General features: G+C 41.8%; 3 protein-coding genes and 1 pseudogene across 4 annotated transcripts; 3 read left to right on the forward strand and 1 right to left on the reverse strand.

Moving 5' to 3' along the window:
- Positions 1–1,517: 1,517 nt before the first annotated feature.
- Positions 1,518–18,318, reverse strand: chlsn (cholesin). The gene is made up of 6 exons (XM_021565166.3): positions 17,897–18,318; positions 17,406–17,556; positions 17,145–17,279; positions 3,236–3,465; positions 2,874–2,955; positions 1,518–2,496 (listed from the first exon to the last, which is right to left on the reverse strand). Exons 2-6 carry the CDS (start codon positions 17,538–17,540, stop codon positions 2,326–2,328), a joined length of 753 nt encoding a protein of 250 aa, XP_021420841.2. The 5' UTR covers positions 17,541–17,556; positions 17,897–18,318; the 3' UTR covers positions 1,518–2,325.
- On the forward strand, positions 4,565–10,147 carry LOC110491596 (uncharacterized). Its single transcript, XM_021565161.3, has 2 exons — positions 4,565–4,774; positions 8,643–10,147. The coding sequence occupies exons 1-2, from the start codon at positions 4,772–4,774 to the stop codon at positions 9,690–9,692; spliced, it is 1,053 nt and encodes a 350-aa protein (XP_021420836.2). The 5' UTR covers positions 4,565–4,771; the 3' UTR covers positions 9,693–10,147.
- LOC110491597 (G protein-coupled estrogen receptor 1 pseudogene) lies at positions 13,230–17,143 on the forward strand (annotated as a pseudogene). The gene is made up of 2 exons (XR_016487166.1): positions 13,230–13,664; positions 14,085–17,143. The product of XR_016487166.1 is annotated as a G protein-coupled estrogen receptor 1 pseudogene (transcript).
- A 58-nt stretch (positions 18,319–18,376) lies between the features above and the next one.
- uqcc4 (ubiquinol-cytochrome c reductase complex assembly factor 4) lies at positions 18,377–19,989 on the forward strand. Its single transcript, XM_036946476.2, has 2 exons — positions 18,377–18,567; positions 19,126–19,989. The coding sequence occupies exons 1-2, from the start codon at positions 18,479–18,481 to the stop codon at positions 19,451–19,453; spliced, it is 417 nt and encodes a 138-aa protein (XP_036802371.2). The 5' UTR covers positions 18,377–18,478; the 3' UTR covers positions 19,454–19,989.
- The last annotated feature ends 741 nt before the right edge of the window (positions 19,990–20,730 follow it).

Raw genomic sequence — 20,730 nt, forward strand, 5'->3', positions numbered from 1 at the left:
GAATGCCAAGAATGTGCAAAGCTGTCAACAAGGCAAAGGGTGGCTACTTTGAAGAATCTAAAATATTAAATATATTTTGATTTGTTTAAAGATGTTGGTTACTACATGATTCCATGTGTTATTTACAATGACTGCCTTCCCCAACCAAACCCTCCCCTAAACTGGATGAAGCTGGGCCAATTGTGCGCTGCCCGTTGTTTCACTATTATTCTACATTGTAGAAAATAGTAAAAATAAAGAGAAACTCTTGAATGAGTTGGTGTACCATCTATATACACACTTTGGACCCCGACATTGCGCATCCTAATATTTCTGTATTTCTTAATTCCATGATTTACTTTTAGATTTGTGTATTTTTTTTAGATATTACTGCACTGTTGGAGCTAGGAACACAAGCATTTCGCTACACCCTCAATAACATCTGCTAAACACGTGTATGCGACCAATAAAATTGTATTCGAATTTTGATTTGAGTTTTAACGATGCTCCTACGAAGGTTCTGACGATTAACTTAGCCTTAAAATGCTTTTGGGGAACTGGGCCATGGGCTGATGTGTTTCTCTACTGAACATGTGAGGGATTGTAAGGGACTGTAACTATGCATCCAGCGTCTCTATGGAGTGGAGAATGAAGATGGAAAAATGTTATTATACAACAAGCCAAATGAAACTAGTTCAGACACAGGACAACCCTTTCGGCAAGGAAGAGGAATGGTATAAAAAAAAATCAATGAAAGGGAATGTTTCCAATTATGGGGACTGCCAAGGGCTAATTCCTATCTCTGCCATTATTTGGTGGAGGGAAGGATCAGCTATAGCCATCTACACCATATAGACAATTGCTGATAATTAATTCATACTCACCTGATGGCATGGAGTGATGGTCAAACATTGTAATCTAATGCCTGCCTCAGAGCACTCGTTAGTAAAGTTGCATTTGAAAATGATAGCTGGTCTCAGGCAGTTTTCTAAATAACTAAGTGCATCATTAGATCATTTTTGCCTTCCCACGTGAACTTTATACACAGAAGGATCTAAGCTACAACATATGCGACAATGAAACAAATTTGAGTTTACGCTTTTATATCATTAAACAACTTTTTAGGAAATAGTTTGACAACCCTGTTTGTAAGCTTTTAAGTGATATCAAACTCAACCATTTATATTTTCCAGTGATGTAGACATGGATGTCCTATGGCAGGGTGGGGTATGCAAAATGGATGCAAATCTATGGTAACGTTTATGCTACCCACCTTCTAAAAGGGAAAGGTGGAACTGTTATGCTTCTTATTATACTGGTACAATTGATGCTGGACCGGGCCCTTGTCTCCTCTCGGCATTGATCGCAGTCACAACTGAATTTATTAGCCATTGGCCAAAACACAGGCAGGGGCAAACTGCATACTCAAGAAGTAGTCTTGAAGTAGTCCCAAAAGTTGTATTGGTTGTACTGCAACAGTTAAACAGTGGCTTGATAGCAGTCTAGTGTGCAAGACTGAATAAAATGTGTTACTCTTGTAACAGAAAAATTGTTTTACTTCATATGCATTTGGGGGGGGGGGGGGATTCCAACATATATTCTGTATATAGCCAGGCAAACTGTTAAAAAGGCAACATCAGCTCCATCACTGACAGGTCAAACAAACATAGAGGATACAGATGCAGCACAAACAGGCTCATCATCCCCAGCAAGATTAACAATCGGCTTTAGACTGGAGTACTGTGAATGGTTAGAGTCACTATGCATAAGTTCCTGGTTACTAAAATTAGCCTAATTTCAGTTTATGTGACCAAACAAGCAAGTATAGTGTAGAGAATCATTGTACAATCTAAACCGCTGTGAAATAACCAAAAATATTGTATTTTCAGCTGTTGTACAAAACCAAAACTTAAGCACAAGCACATAACAGATCTACTGCTTCTTAGACGAATGACAGATCTATAACTCACATTTCTATGTGAATTTGGTAGCGTTGCCCAAAAAGTTACATATTGCAGCTTTAAATGGCTCATCTACTGGCAAATGACAAGTTTGATTACATGAAACTATGGATATATTCATATTACATCATGTCATAACAAAACATACAGCATCACAATACTTAACAGAAGTGTGAACATAATATGGAATTCATTGGTATCAACATTCCAGCAACCATGGCTGGTTGCCATTTAATTTTGTATACACAGTGAATATACCACACTGCATTAATTGAGGAACCAGCAGATAAGAATCTAGTGAACTGACTATTCCCTTTGAGTGTGGTGGTGGTGGTGGTGCTGTGGTGGTATTTGATTGATCATCTAGAATAATGGTAGTGGTTGGTCAGGAAAGCAGCTGGATGATTTCCCTGGCTCTTTGTATCCTCTGCTGGGCATCTGTGTCCTGTTCCCCCTCCCGCACCAATGTCTCAGCCTTCTGCACGGTGGTGTCCCTGGCCCCCCCACGCAGCCCGTCCAGGTAAGACAGAAGCACAGAGAAGTTCTCATCTGGGATCTGTGGAGACAGAGAATGTGATTTTGTCCTTATGTAAGAAAAGTTACGGCCTCATTGACTTCTTAGGATTTTATTTTAATAAATAACTACCTAATTAGTATATTATAAAGGCCATATGTTCTTTTTCAGGTGAAATACAGGTAAGGGTGTCATAACAGGGAGGGAGGGTATTTGCACAGAAAGCCATGTCTGTTAATTGGCAGTTGAAAGGAGACACTCAACACAGATAAGCAACCTCTCCCAACAGGGGGAGCCCTAAGATTGCTCTTTGGGGGTTTAGGTTTGATTACACGCAAGAAAAGTGTTTGTAAAAAGCACAATCAATATCTGATTAGATGGATGAAAAGGGTTTCCACTCAGGTCTTAGGACAGTTTACCTTCTCTGAGTCAAACATGTGCTGTAGTAACCACGTCTGCCTGGTCTTCTGGAACTTCCACTCCTTACGGTTCTCAGCCCAACTGCAAAGATGGAGAAAGACAAAATAGATAAGCCAGAGCTCACCTTCAAGAAAGACCATGCTGTATTTAAGGTTGCAAATAAGCTACATTTTACTGTGATCATCCAGTACTGTAGCAAATTTGATTGCACAGTAGTACTCGATTTGGAATGTGTTTGGGGACATTTATGTCCAACATACAGCAACATCAGCAGTGAAGAGTGCAATAAACAGAAGATATCCGTTTTACTTGAAGTTGCAGTGTGTGGGTGTGATTCATATGGTGCACTCTCCTCACTTACCAGGTAAGGTAGTCTAGCGCCTGTTGGGGAGCAATGGGTTTGGAGGCCTCATTTTTGTCTTCTGTCTTCCCTTCAGCTTTAAGTTGATCCTTTTGCTCCTTTTTCAGAATCTTCTTCATTTTCCTCTCGAGGACTCGTCTCTCCTCTGGACTCAAGTCCTCCTCTCCCTCCATCACTTTATCTTCCTCCTCATCTTCTGCTGCAGCTGGGACTATGATTGGCTTGGGACTCTGCTCAACAAAACCAGAGATGTCTTTTTTTATTCATAAAAATTATTTCATAATGGGATTTTTTTTAAACCACACGGTCATATTTATTATCTCCACAATGTACTGGATAAGATTTTTTTTTTAATACTTTTATTGGACTTAACTACATATCAGATTAATTACATATCTCATTCTGCTAAGGGATGGAGGTAAAACATAAGTGAGTGGTGTCTTGCCTCTCAACCTCGCCTCCAGCTGGGCTGAGGCTACTTCCTGTCCCTTGGCTGTTCAAGGGCCATTTCCTGTATCTACAGCAAAGTGAGGCCAGCGAGAGACACATTCTGTAGTTCAATATGGTCAACCGCACCTCAGGTTAAATCGGAAGAGCTCCTTCTCGCATCCTGTCTCTAGCAAAGTGAAAATAAACAGCCTTCCATCACATGCCAATCGTTTACCAATCGTTTGCCAACACATTACTTTTCAATTAAAGAGTCCGTGCAACTTCAGCTGTCTCATTACTGAAATGAAGATCATAGTCCGTGTGAAAGTATATTCAGCCACTTTAAAAGACTAAGGAGTAAGAACATTTCAAGCTGTTAGAACTAAAAGGAGCAAATAGGGAGAGAGCAGAAGAGAAGGTAAGAGAGCAGGGTGTCGATTCAAGCTACAGTGAGACCACAGACACCCTTCAGGCATTTTCCATTTCTGTGTATTTTCAGGGGTGAATCTGACGTACACAGTTTGAAATAAGTCCAGTGAAAATTGTTCCATTGATGCTCAGAGCATTTTCCACTGTGAAAATAAGTAAATTGACCTTCTCCACAGACTTCATTTAAAAACAAAACCATTGCGTTTCACTGAAACACTTTAGGAAAAAGAGGAACTTTGCCTCTCGACACAAGGGTACATGTATCTTTGTACAAGAGAAGATTGATGAATTGAAAAGATGTAGCATTATGGATTTAGTTTCTTGGAAAAGTAAACCCTATTACTTCCAACAACAAAAAGAGTATTTTCATATGAAACACACAGACACCTTCTCAGACAAACTCAAACAAGGGCCATACTTTTTTATGACTATAGAAACCCACAAGAAACAAGTGTGGGAGGAAAAGATTTTAGATCACGTGGCCACCACGTCATTCTCAGAATATGCTGGCTGGGTGTAGCCAATAAAAATACAACAACCTCTCCACTGAAACCTAAATGACTTGCTCTGTTCGCCTATATCCACGCAACATGCATCAATCTCAGAGAATGAGACTTTAGATCGCCTTGGCAGACTGAGTTACTGAAAATAAACAGAAGACGCCAGCCGAAAGTGAAAATGGTAAGCGGAAACATTTGTTGCTTTGTGTGCAGTGAGTTCCTCCCAACTTGAAGTACTCAAAGCAGGGTATGGGGAGGTCTATGTGGTGATAGTCCACAAACCAATGTCTTCTTAGATACTGTCTATGAGAAATAAGGGACTGGGAGGTTCTCTACACTGCCGAGAGAGCCAACACAGAGCTGGCAGTGTGTCGTTTTTATATGTTGGTAAAATTAGCAATTTCTGCAAAACTGAATGAAAATGGCAACATCTTAGTGTGATGCTCTTTCGGGGACAAAATTGCAGGTGCAGTAAAATGGATTAAATTGAGATGTGTGTAGGCCAGTAACACACAATAGCCCATAAATGTAAAAGTGGAATTATGTTTTTAGTCCTTTTTATAAATGAATTACAAATAAAAAGCTGAAATGTCTTGAGTTAATAAATATTCAACCCCTTTGTTATGTCAAGATTAAATAAGTTCAGGAGTAAAAATGTGCACAACAAGTCATGTAAGTTACATGGACTCTGTGCAAAAATTGTGTTTAACATGATTTTTGAATGACTACCTCATCTTTGTACCCCACAAATACAATTATCTGTAAGGTCCCTCAGTCGAGCAGTGAATTCCAAACACAGAATTAACAGCAAAGACCAGGGAGGTTTTCTAATGCCTTGCAAAGAAGGGCACCTATTGGTATATCAATACAACAAGTCACTACAAAGATATAAGTGTCCTTCCTAACTCAGTTTCCGGAGAGGAAGGAAACCACTTAGGGATTTCACCATAAGGCCAATGGTGACTTTAAAACAGTTACAGAGTTTAATGACTGCGATAGGAGAAAGCTGATGGTGGATCAACAACATTGTAGTTACTCCACAATACTAACCTAAATGACTGTGTGAAAACAAGGAAGCCTGTACAGAATACAAATATTTCAAAACATGCATCCTGTTTACAATAAGGCACTAAAGTAAAACTGCCAAAAATCTGGCAAAGAAATTAACTTTATGTCCTGAATACAAAGCGTTATGTTTGGGGAAAATTCAACACAACCTGCGTTTAAATTTGAGCCGATCCTGCACCACTCAGTTTTGGACTGTTTTGTTCCGGGAACCCATTTGCAAGGATCCGGCACCTTTCTTCCCATGAAAAATTCATTTTCACAGTTTGCAATGTCAAAGTTATAATTAAAGCAATCAGAGGTAATTCAAGTTACCTCCTCTGTAGATCTCCTACTACCTAAATAACGTAAATGTGAAATCGTGCCTGATATTTTCAGAATGAACTTGGACCGGCCTCGGTTTATGCAACATCGCAGCCTATAGACCAACGCGTGGCCATTGCTGTGGTGAGAGAGAAGCGCCTCTGTATCTCTCAGAAATAGAACGACATTAACTTTATATGATCTCTCTCCCACTCTCTGATAAGACATGAGGCTGCAACTCTGCTCTCTCCAGCGTTGCATTTCATAATTTCCTTATAGAACCATAGCAACGATGCTAGAGGTGACATAACACCCCATATAAATTGAAATACATTAGCCAAAGTTATATAGAATTACTGCGGTTTGTTCAGAAATAAATGAAATATTTCAGAAGACTACACCAGGAGTAAGTCTATCATTTATATAATCATATATAATAATCATCTATTGCCTAGCTGTGGATTGTGCGTAGCCCAATCAAAAGGCATGCCTACAGTTGGGAACGTGCGGCAAATCGGTCAGTGAGCAGCATTCAAACAAAACAGGCCTTTTGCAATATTTCAACGGCATTGTTTTACAAAGTAAAACGAGAGAGGCTTCAGCCATCGACGGTGAGTGAGATGCGCATCGTTGGGTGAGTCGGTGAAACTGGAAATCGTTTTTACACACCTAGGTCTAGGCTATTGATGTATTCAAGACAAGGTTGTTTTTCTTGAGCTCGGATTCTCAGTTTGTCAGTGTCAAAGTAGGCTGTTCGATCATTCCAATCATTTGTGAGGTATTAAAAAAAAAAAAAAAAGCTGCTCAAATCTTAAGTAATCTAAAATTATATAGAATATATAGGCTGTAACAACAAAATGTTGAATAAGTCCAGGGGTATGAATAATTTCTGAAGGCACTGTAGCTGGTTAAAGCATTGAACCGACTTAATAAACTGTCTTTCAAAGATAATTCGTTAAAAAAAATCCTAATAACTTCACAGATCTTCATTGTAAAGGGTTTAAACACTGTTTCCCATGCTTTTTCAACGAACCAGAAACAATTAATGAAAATACACCCAAAAATACACCCGTTAAGACACTAACAGCTTACAGACGGTAGGCAATTAAGGTCACAGTTATAAAAACTTAGGACACTAAAGACGCCTTTCTACTGACTCTGAAAAACACCAAAAGAAAGATGCCCAGGGTCCCTGCTCATCTGCATGCTGCAAGGAGGCATGAGGACTGCAGATGTGGCCAGGGCAATAAATTGCAACGTCCGTTCTGTGAGACGCTTAAGACAGCGCTACCGGGAAACAGGGCGGACAGCTGATCGTCCTTGCAGTGGCAGACCACGTGTAACAACACCCACACAGGATCGGTACATCCGAACATCACACCTGCGGGACAGGTACAGGATGGCAACAACTGGCCGAGTTACACCAGGAACGCACAATCCCTCCATCAGTGCTCAGACTGTCCGCAATAGGCTGAGAGAGGCTGGACTGAGGGATGGTAGGCCTGTTGTAAGGCAGGTCCTGGCAACAACGTCGCCTATGGGCACAAACCCACCGTCGCTGGACCAGACAAGACTGGCAAAAATGTGCTCTTCACTGGCGAGTCACGGTTTTGTCTCACCAGGGATGATGGTCGGATTCGCGTTTATCGCCGAAGGAATGAGCGTTACACTGAGGCCTGTACTCTGAAGCGAGAAGGATTTGGAGGTGGAGGGTCCGTCATGGTCTGGGGCGGTGTCACAGCATCATCGGACTGAGCTTGTTGTCATTGCAGGCAATCTCAACGCTGTGTGTTACAGGGAAGACATCCTCCTCCCTCATGTGGTACCCTTCCTGCAGGCTCATCCTGACCCTCCAGCATGACAATGCCACCAGCCATACTGCTCACTCTGTGCGTGATTTCCTGCAAGACAGGAACGTCAGTGTTCTGTCATGGCCAGCGAAGAGCCTGGATCTCAATCCCATTGAGCACGTCTGGGACCTGTTGGATCGGAAGGTGAGGGCTACGGCCATTCCCCCCGGAAACTTGCAGGTGCCTTGGTGGAAGAGTGGGGTAACATCTCACAGCAAAAACTGGCAAATCTGGTGCAGTCCAGGAGGAGGAGATGCACTGCGGTACTTAATGCAGCTGGTGGCCACACCAGACACTGACTGTTACTGTTACTTTTGATTTTGACCCCCCCCCCCCTTTGTTCAGGCACACATTATTCCATTTCTGTTAGTCACGTCTGTGGAACTTGTTCAGTTTGTCTCTCAGTTTCTGAATCTTATGTTCATACAATGTTCATCATTTACACGTTAAGTTTGCTGAAAATAAACACAGTTGACAGTGAGAGGACATTTATTTTTTTGCTGAGTTCATAACTCCTCTGGATACCAGTCCAAACGCATTCAGTAACACCCTGTGAAAGCACACATGGCTTCTGACACCGGTTTTGATATTTCTTCATATCTATAAATTTCAGCAACTCTTCATTTGGTGTGCCTGTATTGGCATTGTTTATAATGTCGTCTTTGGTGTGTAACTGCAGAAACAAAGTAACTTGCTCAGTGACTGAACATTAGATGGTGATGTTATAACTGGAACAGTGTTGTGTAATCTCATCAATGAAAATTGGATTGCGTACTCACTTATTGTTCTAAATTGCCATGTGTTCTTTTTTCCCCCCTCATTGGACACAAGGCAAATCAAACAGACTTTCTGCCCCAGACTGAGATGAGCACCGACATGCAACCCTTCAACACCACCTCAACATCCAGCCCCTTCAACACCTCAGACTTCATTGCCAAAATCGCAGCCAACGACCTGACATCCAGGGCCAACTACGTCTATGCGCTCTGTGCTGTGCTGGGCTTGGCCTCGGCGTGCATTCTACTCTACGCCTTAATTCGGTCCTACAGAGCCCAGAGGTACCTGGCCTGGCTGGACTCCCTGCTCTGGGCCTTTTCCAGCTCCCAGCTCCTTCTCTTGCTCCTCTCCCTCTCTTCCGTAGCACACCGGCCCAGCTACCTGGTGACCACACACATTGGCTGTGCTGCGCTCGCCTTCACCGTCAACATGGCATCCCTCTGCGGGCTGTTGCTCCTCGTGTTCATGGGATACGCACTGACCTTCGACACCCCAACTCACACCCTGCTGAAGAGGCCTGGGGTCTGTGTGGCTCTGGTGCTTCTGGTTTCTATCCTGTGCTCCTTGGTGCTGGCCAGACTCAGAGGCCCCTCCAAGGAACTGCATTTGGAGGGCATATGTATTATAGACCCAACTGAGGCAGGAAGGTCTTATGCCATGGCGAAGCTTTGTCTGGGGTGCCTAATTCCCTACCTCCTCCTTCTGGGGCTCCTGACAGGCGGCTGCGTCCGCCAATGGAAATCCAGCAGCCGGTTCCTCTCCGGATCAGAGGAAGGTCCGGTGTTCCTGGCAGTGGCTGTGGTGATATTTGTATGTCAGCTATTCCATGGCATTGTGCTGGTAAGGGGGGCAGGGATGCAGCAGGCTGGTGATTTCAGCTATCGCGAGAGAGCATTCATGCACGTGTCCGAGTTTGTGATGTTCTCTGGGAGTTGTGTGTGTCTAGTGTTAGTGCTCCTGCTGCATAGGCCGTGCAGGGAAAGCCTTCTGGAGGTGACCAGGCAACTCCGCGACTGCTGCCGGGGCCTGGGGGGCCGACAGACCCACAGACACATCATGGCCCCCCATATTGAGATCGCTGACACTCAGGACTATAACCCTTAGGTCAATAACCATCTCAGACATTCTGGATTCAGGAATATTATGCCTTTTTTAAGACCGTCAAATCTATCCTTATAAACGTTGATTCATATATATTAGAAGCTGACAGCAGAAAACTTAAAAGCAAGGATACAATCTGAAAGTTTAGTTGCTGATCGTTTACATTTAATTTTGGCTTGAATTTGAAGACTGTAAATAGTGTTACTCAGACAGTTTTGTTTTCCAATGTACTTTTTGTAACCTTTTCAATGTAATGATTCTAATCTTATTTCATGTATGATCAGCGTACTGTTACTTCACCAACCAACTGACTTTTGTTTATGAAAACTTTTTTTCCCGGCAAATCGAACGATGTCTGTACAATTCATTGGTGACTTTTGCAATATGATGATAGTGAAATTGCAAACGAAGAAGAGTAAAACAAAGTTGTGCAATGACAAATAAACCATGAACAATAATTGGAAAGACTATTTCTACTAATTCAACTGACATACATGTGCTACTGTTTCTGCACTTAAGACTTGCTATTTGACACACAACACTTCCAAGAAACAGACAGTGGCGGTGTTTGCATAAACATGTTTTACACAAAAACCCATTCAAACTCAATGTCACAATATGATGACTGAATAGTGGGAAAACACCTTACATAGGAAATACAGTGCATTTGGAAAGTATTCAGACCTTCCCTTTTACCACATTTTGTTACGTTACAGACTTATTCTAAAATTGATTCAATTATATATTTTTTGTCATCAATCTACACACAAAACCCCATAATGACAAAGCAAAAAACGGTTTTAGACAATTTTGAAAATGTATTACAAATAAAAAAAACTGAAATAGCTGATTTACATAAGTATTCTGAGCCTTTGGTATAAGCCTCGAAAATGAGCTCAGTTGCATCATCCTGTTTCCATTGATCATCCTTGAGATGTTTCTACAACTTGGAGTCCACCTGTGGTAAATTAAATCGATTAGATTAAATGATGATTTGCAAAGGCACACACCTGTCTATAGAAGGTCCCACAGTTGACAGTGCATGTCAAAGCGAAAACCAAGCCATGAGGTCAAAGGAATTGTCCATAGAGCTCAGAGACAGGATTGTGTCGAGGCACAGATCTGGGGAAGGGTACCAAAACATTTCTGCAACATTGAAGGTCCCCAAGAACACAGTGGCCTCCATCATTCTTAAACCACGACTCTTCCTAGAGCTGGCCACCCGGCCAAACTGAGCAATCGGGGGAGAAGGGCTTTGGTCAGGGAAGTGACCAAGAACCCGATGATCACTCTGACAGAGCTCCAGAGTTCCTCTGTGGATATGGGAGAACCTTCCAGAAGGACAACCATCTCTGCAGAACTCCACAAATCAGGCCCTTATGGTAGAGTGGCCAGACGGAGCCCACTCCTCAGTAAAAGGTACATGACAGCCTGCTTGGAGTTTCTCAAAAGGCACCAAAAAAAGACTCAGGCCATTAGAAACTAGATTCTCTGGTCTGATGAAACCAAGATTGAACTCTTTGGCCTGAATGCCAAGCGTCACATCTGGAGGAAACCTGGCACTATCCCTACGGTGAAGTATGGTGATGGCAGCATCATGCTTTGGGGATGTTCTTCAGCGGCAGGGACTGGGAGACTAGTCAGGATCAAGGGAAAGATGAACAGAGCAAAGTACAGAGCGGTCCTTGATGAAAACCTTATGTAAATGTGATTTCTCAATTTTTATAAAATGTGCAAAATATTATACAAATCTGTTTTTGCTTTGTCATTATGGAGCAATGTGTGTAGATTGATGAGGGGAAAAAACAATTTAATACATTTTAGAATAAGGCTGTAACATAACAAAATGTGGAAAAACTCAAGGGGTCTGAATACTTTCCAAATGCAGTGTATTTACTAAAGGAATATATTAAAGAGAAGCTTGCCAAAACATTGGTGTAAGTTTATTTTGGACTGGATATAGTTCATGCATCCTTAGGTAGTAATCAGTAGTGTGATGAAGAAAATGTCAAATCTTAGCAGCCAGGGGCTTCCTATTCATAGATGGCAGAGACTCACCTGAAAATGGATTGACAAACTCAGATACATTTAAATACAGAGCTCACAAGAACATTTCCAACAGTGAAAACATGTCCTTAAGTTGTGTTGAGTAGGTGATGGCATAACTTTATATAGGGGAGAGTGGGTTAAGTTGAGCCAAAGAGTTAATTGAGCCATGCCTTGTTTCTAGGAAGCCATAAACAAAATGGAGTCTGAAGGAAGAAACCACATGGAGAGGTAAGCAAGTTTAGTCCAAAATGAATTTTCAAATTAATTGGTGTTATGAGTTTCATGATGCTTGTATTGTTTTATAACATCAGTTGGGGTCTCTATAAGCTACAAGGTAGCCTAGTGGTTAGAGCATTGGGCCAGTAATTGAAAGGTTGCTAGATCAAATCCTCGAACTGACAAGGTAAAAATCTGTCGTTCTGCCCCTGAACAAGGCAGTTAACCCACTGTTCCTAGGCCGTCATTGTAAATAAGAAATTCTTAACTGACTTGCCTAGTTAAATGTTTAAAAATTGAGGTTAAGTCTAGCATGAAAGTGTAGCTGTGTGGACTAATATAGTAAAAATGTTTGTCTTGGGGTAAGTTGGTCACCGTACTAATGATACAATTTTGTCCGTTTTATGCACAATTTTGTCCGTTTTATGCACACTATTATTGCAATGTGTCATGAATATGAACAACAAAAAAATGTTGCATTTTTATTGTTACAGAGCAGACGTCATCATGCACTAGGTATAAAAACGTAAAACAAGCAAAAGTCTAGCCCCCCTTGTGGTTCTTGAGAAAGCAGCGACAGGAAGTGAGAGAAGGGGAGAAAGTACATTCGAGTAGCAGCAAAGGGATACAACTTCTAACTGAATGACACTGAAGAGGAACATTGACAAAATAAAATGAACATGCACCTGCGTGAAAGAGGATATGATAGAGTAGCAGGGTCTTATCTGATCTCACTGACCAGTTTTATGGGTTTATTTGTGTCAAATGCAGAGAACTTGGCCATGAATTGGCACATCGAAATAAAATCCATGTCCCAGACAACTGGTGAAGAAATGGAAGGGTAAGTGATATTGAACATAAATGTATGCCTACATTCAGGTATAGATCTAAAATATACCACACCCCCATTCCATGAATTAAACTTTGACCTACCACTACCATCACAGACAACCGCCATCCACTTACCCCGAGGTGGCTCAACTTACCCTGTCCCTATGCCCTTACCCCATACACAGAGACCCCTTATTGGACAAGCTGTTATCAAAACTGTTATGTTTACATTAAATCTTATTATTTCCAGGGATACACAACATCCTGAAATATATGTAGATATGTTAGAAATAACTGTTTCCCTTGACGTTGAATGTAAAAAATGGCTCAACATACCCTACTTTCCACCACAGCATACCAGTTCTGCCATCCATCTTGTTTTGTGTAAATATGAGGCAGTTTCCAGAGTTTCCCCATAAGTTACCCATACCCAGTGACTCCCTTATTTATATATTTGAACATTCTACATAATGATCCACCCTTCGTGCATGGATGATTATACTTGAATAAAAATTCCTTCCATAGAGCAAAAAACAGTAAAACTGTGTGAAAAATCATGAAGAATCAGTCTCAAGTAACAGAAAACAGTAAAACCGTGAAAAATCCGTCTCAAGTAACAGAAAACAGTAAAGAAGACCGGCTATAGCTGAGGACAACACGAGAGAGAGAGAGGACTGTTTGCATACATCTCTATCTTACGCTGAGGAGCGGGTGACGTCAAATGACTTGGGGGATGAGCAAGTAAAGAAAGTCTACACAGCCTCAGTCGTTGGAAGCTAATGAGAATTGATTGGTGATTGTTGTTAAACCTCTACACTGAGTGAGAAAGATCTCGACATGAGCATTCTGGTAATGAAAACAACACAGGAAGTCAACAATGTAAGTTTGCTTTTCCTCTTACCTCGCCCTCTAAAGGGCAAGTGCTTCAGACTGGCTCTCTCTTATATGGTAAAGATATTGCCATAGAAATGTCCTCATCAGCCACTGTACAGGTAGTGTGCGGTTCCAGTTACCTTTGTTCCAAAATGTTTACTACTGCATCATTTTCATGCGTTCATTTATGGTTGTTCACACATCCGCAAGAACGAAGGACAAATCTTCTCAGATAAATAATAAGTAATTATTTGTTGTTGTTGTTACTTCAACCAACTGAAGGGCACTGATACTACTGCACTTTTGGAGCTAGGAGCACAAGCATTTCGCTACACCCGCAATAACATCTGATAAATATATGTGTATGTGACCAATAAAATTGGATTTATTTGAGTTGACACATTTCATTATTTATCCCCTTCCTAGCACCGTGAGTGAGCCATCAACCCTTCAACCTGAACCAAGAGAGTGCGTTTCTAAAAAGCACTTTTTGACTATGTGTCCAAACGCCAATACACCTTCGAGTGAGAAACAAAGAGTCTCTTAGCAGTGGTTATTATTGATGTGCGATTTTTACCTGGCAACAACTCCTTGATAACCCATCGTAAATGACAACTTGGGGCTAGAGTTCAACTGCAGGCTCAAAATGACAGCTTGTAACTTTTGACACAGACAGACAATGACATGGAGGTGCGCGCGTACATGGACTATCCCGTTGCGATTAATAGCAACGTCACAGAGCAGTTGAATGGCTCCTCAGCCACTTCCTCTGGGCTGGCAGGAGAGGAACCTGACCCCTACCAGCATTACACCATCAGCGTCTTCCTCTCCTGCCTCTACACAATCTTCCTTTTCCCCGTGGGCTTCATCGGGAACGTCCTCATCCTGGCCGTCAACCTGAGCCACAGGGGCCGCATGACCGCCCCCGACCTTTACTTTGTCAACCTGGCGGCTGCCGACCTGGTCCTGGTGGCTGACTCCCTGATCGAGGTGTTCAACCTTAGCGAGCACTACTATGACATAGCTGCCCTGTGCACCTTCATGGCCCTGTTCCTGCAGGTCAACATGTACAGCAGCGTCTTCTTCCTGACCTGGATGAGCTTTGACCGGTTTGTGGTGCTGGCGGGCTCAATGAGTCTGGGCAGAAGCATGCCCCGGGCCCGTCTGACCTGCTGCCTGATCTGGGTGACCTCCGCCCTGCTCACCCTGCTGCCCTTCACCGTGGCCCAGGTGCAGCACGCTGGGGAGCTCCACTTCTGCTTCGCGAACGTATCCCAGATCCAGTGGTTGGAGGTTACGCTGGGCTTCCTGCTGCCCTTCTGCGTGCTGGGCCTCTGCTACTGGAGGATTGCCCTGGTTCTGGTGAGCGCTCAAAGGGAGCACAGTGGGCTGCAGCGGCGGCCACAGAAGCGGAAGGCTTTGAGGATGATTTCTGCGGCCGTGTTGGTGTTCTTTGCCTGCTGGTTACCGCAGAACATGTTTGTCAGCGTGCACCTGCTTAGAGGCGATGTGGATGGAACGCTGTGGCATGACTACCCTCTGACGGCCCACATGGTCAACCTGGCTGCCTTCTCCAACAGCTGTCTCAACCCCCTGGTCTACAGCTTCCTGGGGGAGACCTTCCAGGACAAGCTAAGGAGCTTCATCAAGGAAAACATCAGCTGGGCCAAGTTAGACAGCTGCTGCTGGAGTAGCTAGCCCCTCTAGCCTACCCACTGCAAGCTCCTGCCCCCATCCCATACTTAAAAGTACAAGTCCCACCACACAACCTCTCCAACGCTCCTGCTGCCTCTACAAACCAGCCATCCATCCTTCAAATCAAAACTCACCAACATACGTGTGCCCTGGACAGCTAAGTGGTGTGTCTGATTTCAATCACTTTCTGACCTCACTCCTTTTGACTTAAATCTTTCCATAGATAGTTTTGTGTATATATAATGTATGTGGACACCCCTTCAAATGAGTGGATTCGGCTATTTCAGCCACACTGTTGCTGACAGGTCTATAAAGTCAGGCACACCGCCACGCAATCTCCACAGACAAACATTGGCAGTAGAATAGCTTTACTGAAGAGCTCAGTGACTTTCAATGTGGCACAGTCATAGGATGCCACCTTTCCAACAAGTCAGTTGGTCAAATGTTTGTCCTGCTAGAGCTGCCCCGGTCAACTGTACGTGCTGTTATTGTGAAGTGGAAACGTCTAGGAGCAACAACGGCTCAGCCGCTCACAGCTCACAGAATGGGACCAGTGCGTAGCGTGTAAAAATCGTCTGTCCTCGGTTGCAACACTCACGACCGAGTTCCAAACTGCCTCTGGAAACAAAGTCAGCACAAGGAATGTTCGTCGGAAGCTGCATGAAGTGTGTTTCCATGGCCGAGCAGCAGCACGATTCTGTGCTTCCAACATTGTGGCAACTGTTTCTGGAAGGACCTTTCCTGTTTCAGCATGACAATGCCGCCCTGCATTGTCAAAGTAAGGTCCATACGGAAATGGTTTGTTGAGATCGGTGTGGAAGAACTTGACTGGCCTGCACAGAGCCCTGACCTCAAGCCAATCGAACACCTTTGGAATGAATTGGAATGCCAACTGCTTACCAGGCCTGAGTTCAGTGCCCGAACTCACTACTGCTCGTGGCTGAATGGAAGCTTACAAACAGGGTTGTCAAACTATTTTCTTTAAAAAAATATATTTATTGTCATTTTAAACTTTAACGTCTAAAAAAAAGCTTAAACTCTGATTTTCCTCATTGTCGCATATTTTATAGTTTAGACCCATTTTAGATCATCTCCACCATCGGTTGAGACAGCATACTCTTGAATATAAGGGTGGGTGTCATTTCAATCATAGAAATAGAATGGATATATATATCCCTTCAGACCACTACAATTGAGCTAGTACATCATTGAAATTAAATATAAATTGACATTTAGAACTTCCAATTACTACCACAAAAATGGGTGCCTGTCCACCCATCGTCAAATGTCTACTTAAATGGAAATGTATATTCTATTATCTTTATTTCTATGATTCCAACAGGTTTCCTAGAGAAGATTGAAGGTGTAATTTAAAACTGATATTCCCATTCAAATAAACATTCTCTGATGTGTAGACCTCCAACCATCTTTGTGCTACCATTTGAAAGTAAAAATGTTTCACTTGTATTCCCATTTTAGAACATTTATCAGCAAAAACATGACACCCACCACCCTGTATTGAAGGGCATGCTGTGTCTCAACTGATGGCGAGCACAACAAAAATACCTCAGATGATGTAAAATAGGGTCTAACCTACAACATAAGCAAAATGAGAAACAGAGTGTTCAGATAATCTCATAATTATAAAAATATATAATTCTGATCACTTACATGGGAAAAAATGTGTAGAAAGCTTTGTCTGTGTGTGTGTGTGGCCCCATCTAGTGGTGTCACCATACAAAAATGTTTCTGTAAATTAAATTAATAAAGCAGGAATATATAGCAGTTTACCCCAGTAGTTTTGTTTTTCTTCTTCCGCTTCTTTTCCTTCTGTGCATCATCTGCTTGTTGTTTGTGTTTCCTTGAATTTGTCACCACGTCCTCTGAAGTGTTCTTTGACAATGTGGGGACTGGTATAGGAGCCTCCTTGGAATGTGCAAGACCTTATTTTAATATCTCATCATGATGAGCTCAGCTTACAAGAAATGACATATGCCTCTATGCAATCTTTTTTAAATTGTAAAATCCCCATATTACTGTTACCATACTTGCCTCAATGTCAGTATTTTTCCTTTTCTTTTTCACTTTGCTTTCATCAATGCAGACATCTCTCTCATTTGAATTCAACTTCATCCTTTTGCACCCACTTCTTTTGGGATCTGATTCACATAATTTACTCTTTGCCATGATAGCCAACTTGTTCCTGAAACATAATTGCACAGTTAGTTAGCGTCACAGTACAGTGTCAGACAATGGGCATACTGACATATCTGTCAAGGTAAAAGTCATGACTCTCATATGACGTTTAGCTACAATTTTACTTTGAAAACTAGCTCATTATTACTAACTATGACACTTGCACTGACTAGTTAGCTAGCTATTGTAACGTTAGCTATCAACAGTGCTAATTACACCACACTAACGTTATAAGCTTGCCATTTAGTTTCAGCATATTTGACATGCTTTATTGCTTCATGTTAGAAAAAATGACAGCAGGTTACATTCAAAAGATGTTAATAACTTACTAATAAGAATAAACTTACTGTAACAGAATAATTGTACTCGCGTTGACCTCAGCAGCATGAACACCAACATGCGTTTTGTGAATCAGGAAGTGTTGTCGCTTAGCTTGTTGTGATTGGTCAAATAGTCATTTCAGTTCGGTGATTGGTGATTTGAGATTAGTTATGTTCCTAAGTGTGCTGGGACTTGTAGTCTCAAGGTGAATGTTCTTGCAATTTCAATAGATGACGGTAGATGACAATATTGTCCAACATTTTATGCAAGCACAGTATATTGCATTTGTGATCTTTAGCATTTAGGATTATAGTATACAATTCAAGGCCTCTTTGCTCTTTCTCTCCTAGACAACGGCTTTTATTTTATTTTTTATTTTGCAAAGGGTAAAGTCTACAAAACGCAGTTCACTCTCGCTCCATCTTCGCCCACTGCCGGTTACTGGGATTTCCTGTCATCACCATATTTGGTCGTGTGTGGAAACGTCAGCCGGATGCTTCACATTTATACATCCGGTGAAATATCTGGCTCATTGTTATATGTGGAACGAAATGTTACATGACCTGCTTCGAATTGAGGATTTTGCCATGACATGACCATTCTACAAAATGTCGAGAATAGGACGTGTTTTATCTAGTTTGTCACAATATTCCCTGTGTCGTAGGATTGTGATTGATGGTACCAAGACAAAGCTGAGGTATGTACAATATGAGAAATATAGCCAGATAGCTATTTATGTTCACTTTAATGGACAGTGAGTGGTTCAATGACAATGAGTCAAACCTGACAGAGGCATGCTAGCAAAGTAGTACACATTTGGTTCAGGTTTTAAAATCATCACTCGCATGAGTGTTCCCAATGTACTGTCATTGGTTATTTGACCTTCCGATTTGACTTGGGAGTTCTATTGGAGCTTCCGGCACCTCATATTTGATCAGTTAGGAGTGATTTACGCATTAGTTAACAGGGATTGCTAGTTAGCTACATTTTCTGCGTCAGATCTGTGATCATGAGTAGCTGCATATCTGAAGCTTTTTAAAAAATGAAAAGGGAAAAGATTACATGATTGCTAAATAGCTTGTGTGTTGTAGCCAAAAGATGATAGAATTCACAGCCCAGGCCAGCTTCCAAAATACATCAACAGGTGGCACTATTGTATTGAATTCAATTTCTTGATATTTTGTAACAGTTGTCACTTTGGCTTTTTAAGTGTTTTTGTAGATTCTAAAAAGGTTGCTTTCCTTTTTCTTTTGAGATTGAACCATATACGGACCCTCTGCTTGACCTCCCATTGCCTGGCTAAGTCAAAGAAACCAGCAGATGAGGATGACGAGGAGTTTAGTCAACCCATCAAGTTCTCGAGCAGTAAAGCCAGTCACAAGACTTGGAATGTAGACCAGTCCCTGGGAAGCAAGTATCAGCGGCCGTGGTGGAAAGTCCTCCCCATCAGTCTCTTAGGGGTGAGCTTCTTGCTGTGGTGCGCACTGAGGGGCGAGACGGTTATTGATGAACAGCTTGAGAAGAATCTCTATGAACAGTTACCTGGCTTACTCTCAGATGAAGAACAAAGCAAATCTAGATAATATTGTGCAATGAAAAAAATGTATAATTTAAGGCTATTAATTTGAGCTAGATTAGGCCATGTCTATGGCATGCACAATTGGTGTATGCTTTCAGGCCGATGAGCAATGTTCATAAGATGTATTGTAATGTTCTGGCTATTGTCCACCTGTGTCCATAAGTGCAGAGGCTCAATAGTTATGGTCCAAAATCCAATTGTCATTACATTGTTCATCAAGATTAGACTATCTATGATGAACATTTAGTTGTCAGAATGGTGTGAAGGTAACATTGATGCAGTTAATACTTGACATACAATGGCAGGCGCCATTACCAAGCCTCTGCAGAATGACATGTACACTAAGCAAATCTGAGTGAAATTACCCAGTTATATTGAATTATGTTTTGCTGAAATGTAATTGTAGTTCATGTATTTGAAGCAATGCCTTTAGTAGAGCCACTTGTTTTAACCTCTGGTTTTTAAATGTTCTTTAACTGAGCATGTTTGCTTTGTATAAGTAATTTTGCTTGAATTAAAATGGCCTCAATTTAGTCCTAATTACCAGTTTAGGTATACATTTCCATCCAATTGGCGACAGTTTTGTGCAACTATTCTATAATCTCCATTTTCCCCACCAGAGGGGTTTCCAAAATGATTTGAGTAAAATGCTGTGTGGTGTGGCGCACAAAGCATTTTGGCGTTCAAGCTTCCACATACCAAAAAGTTTAGGGGTTCCATCACATTTTTCAATTTTCAACAATAATGGAAAGTGTTGGCTATGGACAGGGTTGGGATTACAAAAACCCGCAACTAATCCGTTACATTACCAGCAAAAATATTGTATTCAGATTACTGTTGAAAAACTAGATTCGAGAACTACTTTCCAATTCAAAAGATGTTTGCAAAAATACTTCTCAATTAAATTTAAATCAGCATCGAAAAAGCACATTTTAATTTGTTGCACCTGAGCGAGTCTGACACTAAATGTTTGGTTCGCGGGAAAAGAGCAGGAATATGCATTTGTAGGCTGTTTGTTCCTTATGACAAACCGGGGCGTGGGTTTTACGTTTAACATATACTTCAGCTAGAAAACTCCATGTTTAGCCATCCTTAACCATCTGCATCCCGCATAGCCTGCTGGGTAACGTAGTCTAAATGTTAACACACAGCCCAAGGTATATCTTCCGATGGTGCGACTGCTGCGGGCATCCAAAGATTATCCAATTTGAATAAACGTTTGGCGGTAAGGATGACAAGTGTAGCCTAAAGCGATACCGATATCACTTGATCTACTTAGCA

This window comes from Oncorhynchus mykiss, chromosome 16 (genome assembly GCF_057628025.1).
Source record: "Oncorhynchus mykiss isolate SJ-2025 chromosome 16, ASM5762802v1, whole genome shotgun sequence".
Taxonomy (NCBI): domain Eukaryota; kingdom Metazoa; phylum Chordata; class Actinopteri; order Salmoniformes; family Salmonidae; genus Oncorhynchus; species Oncorhynchus mykiss.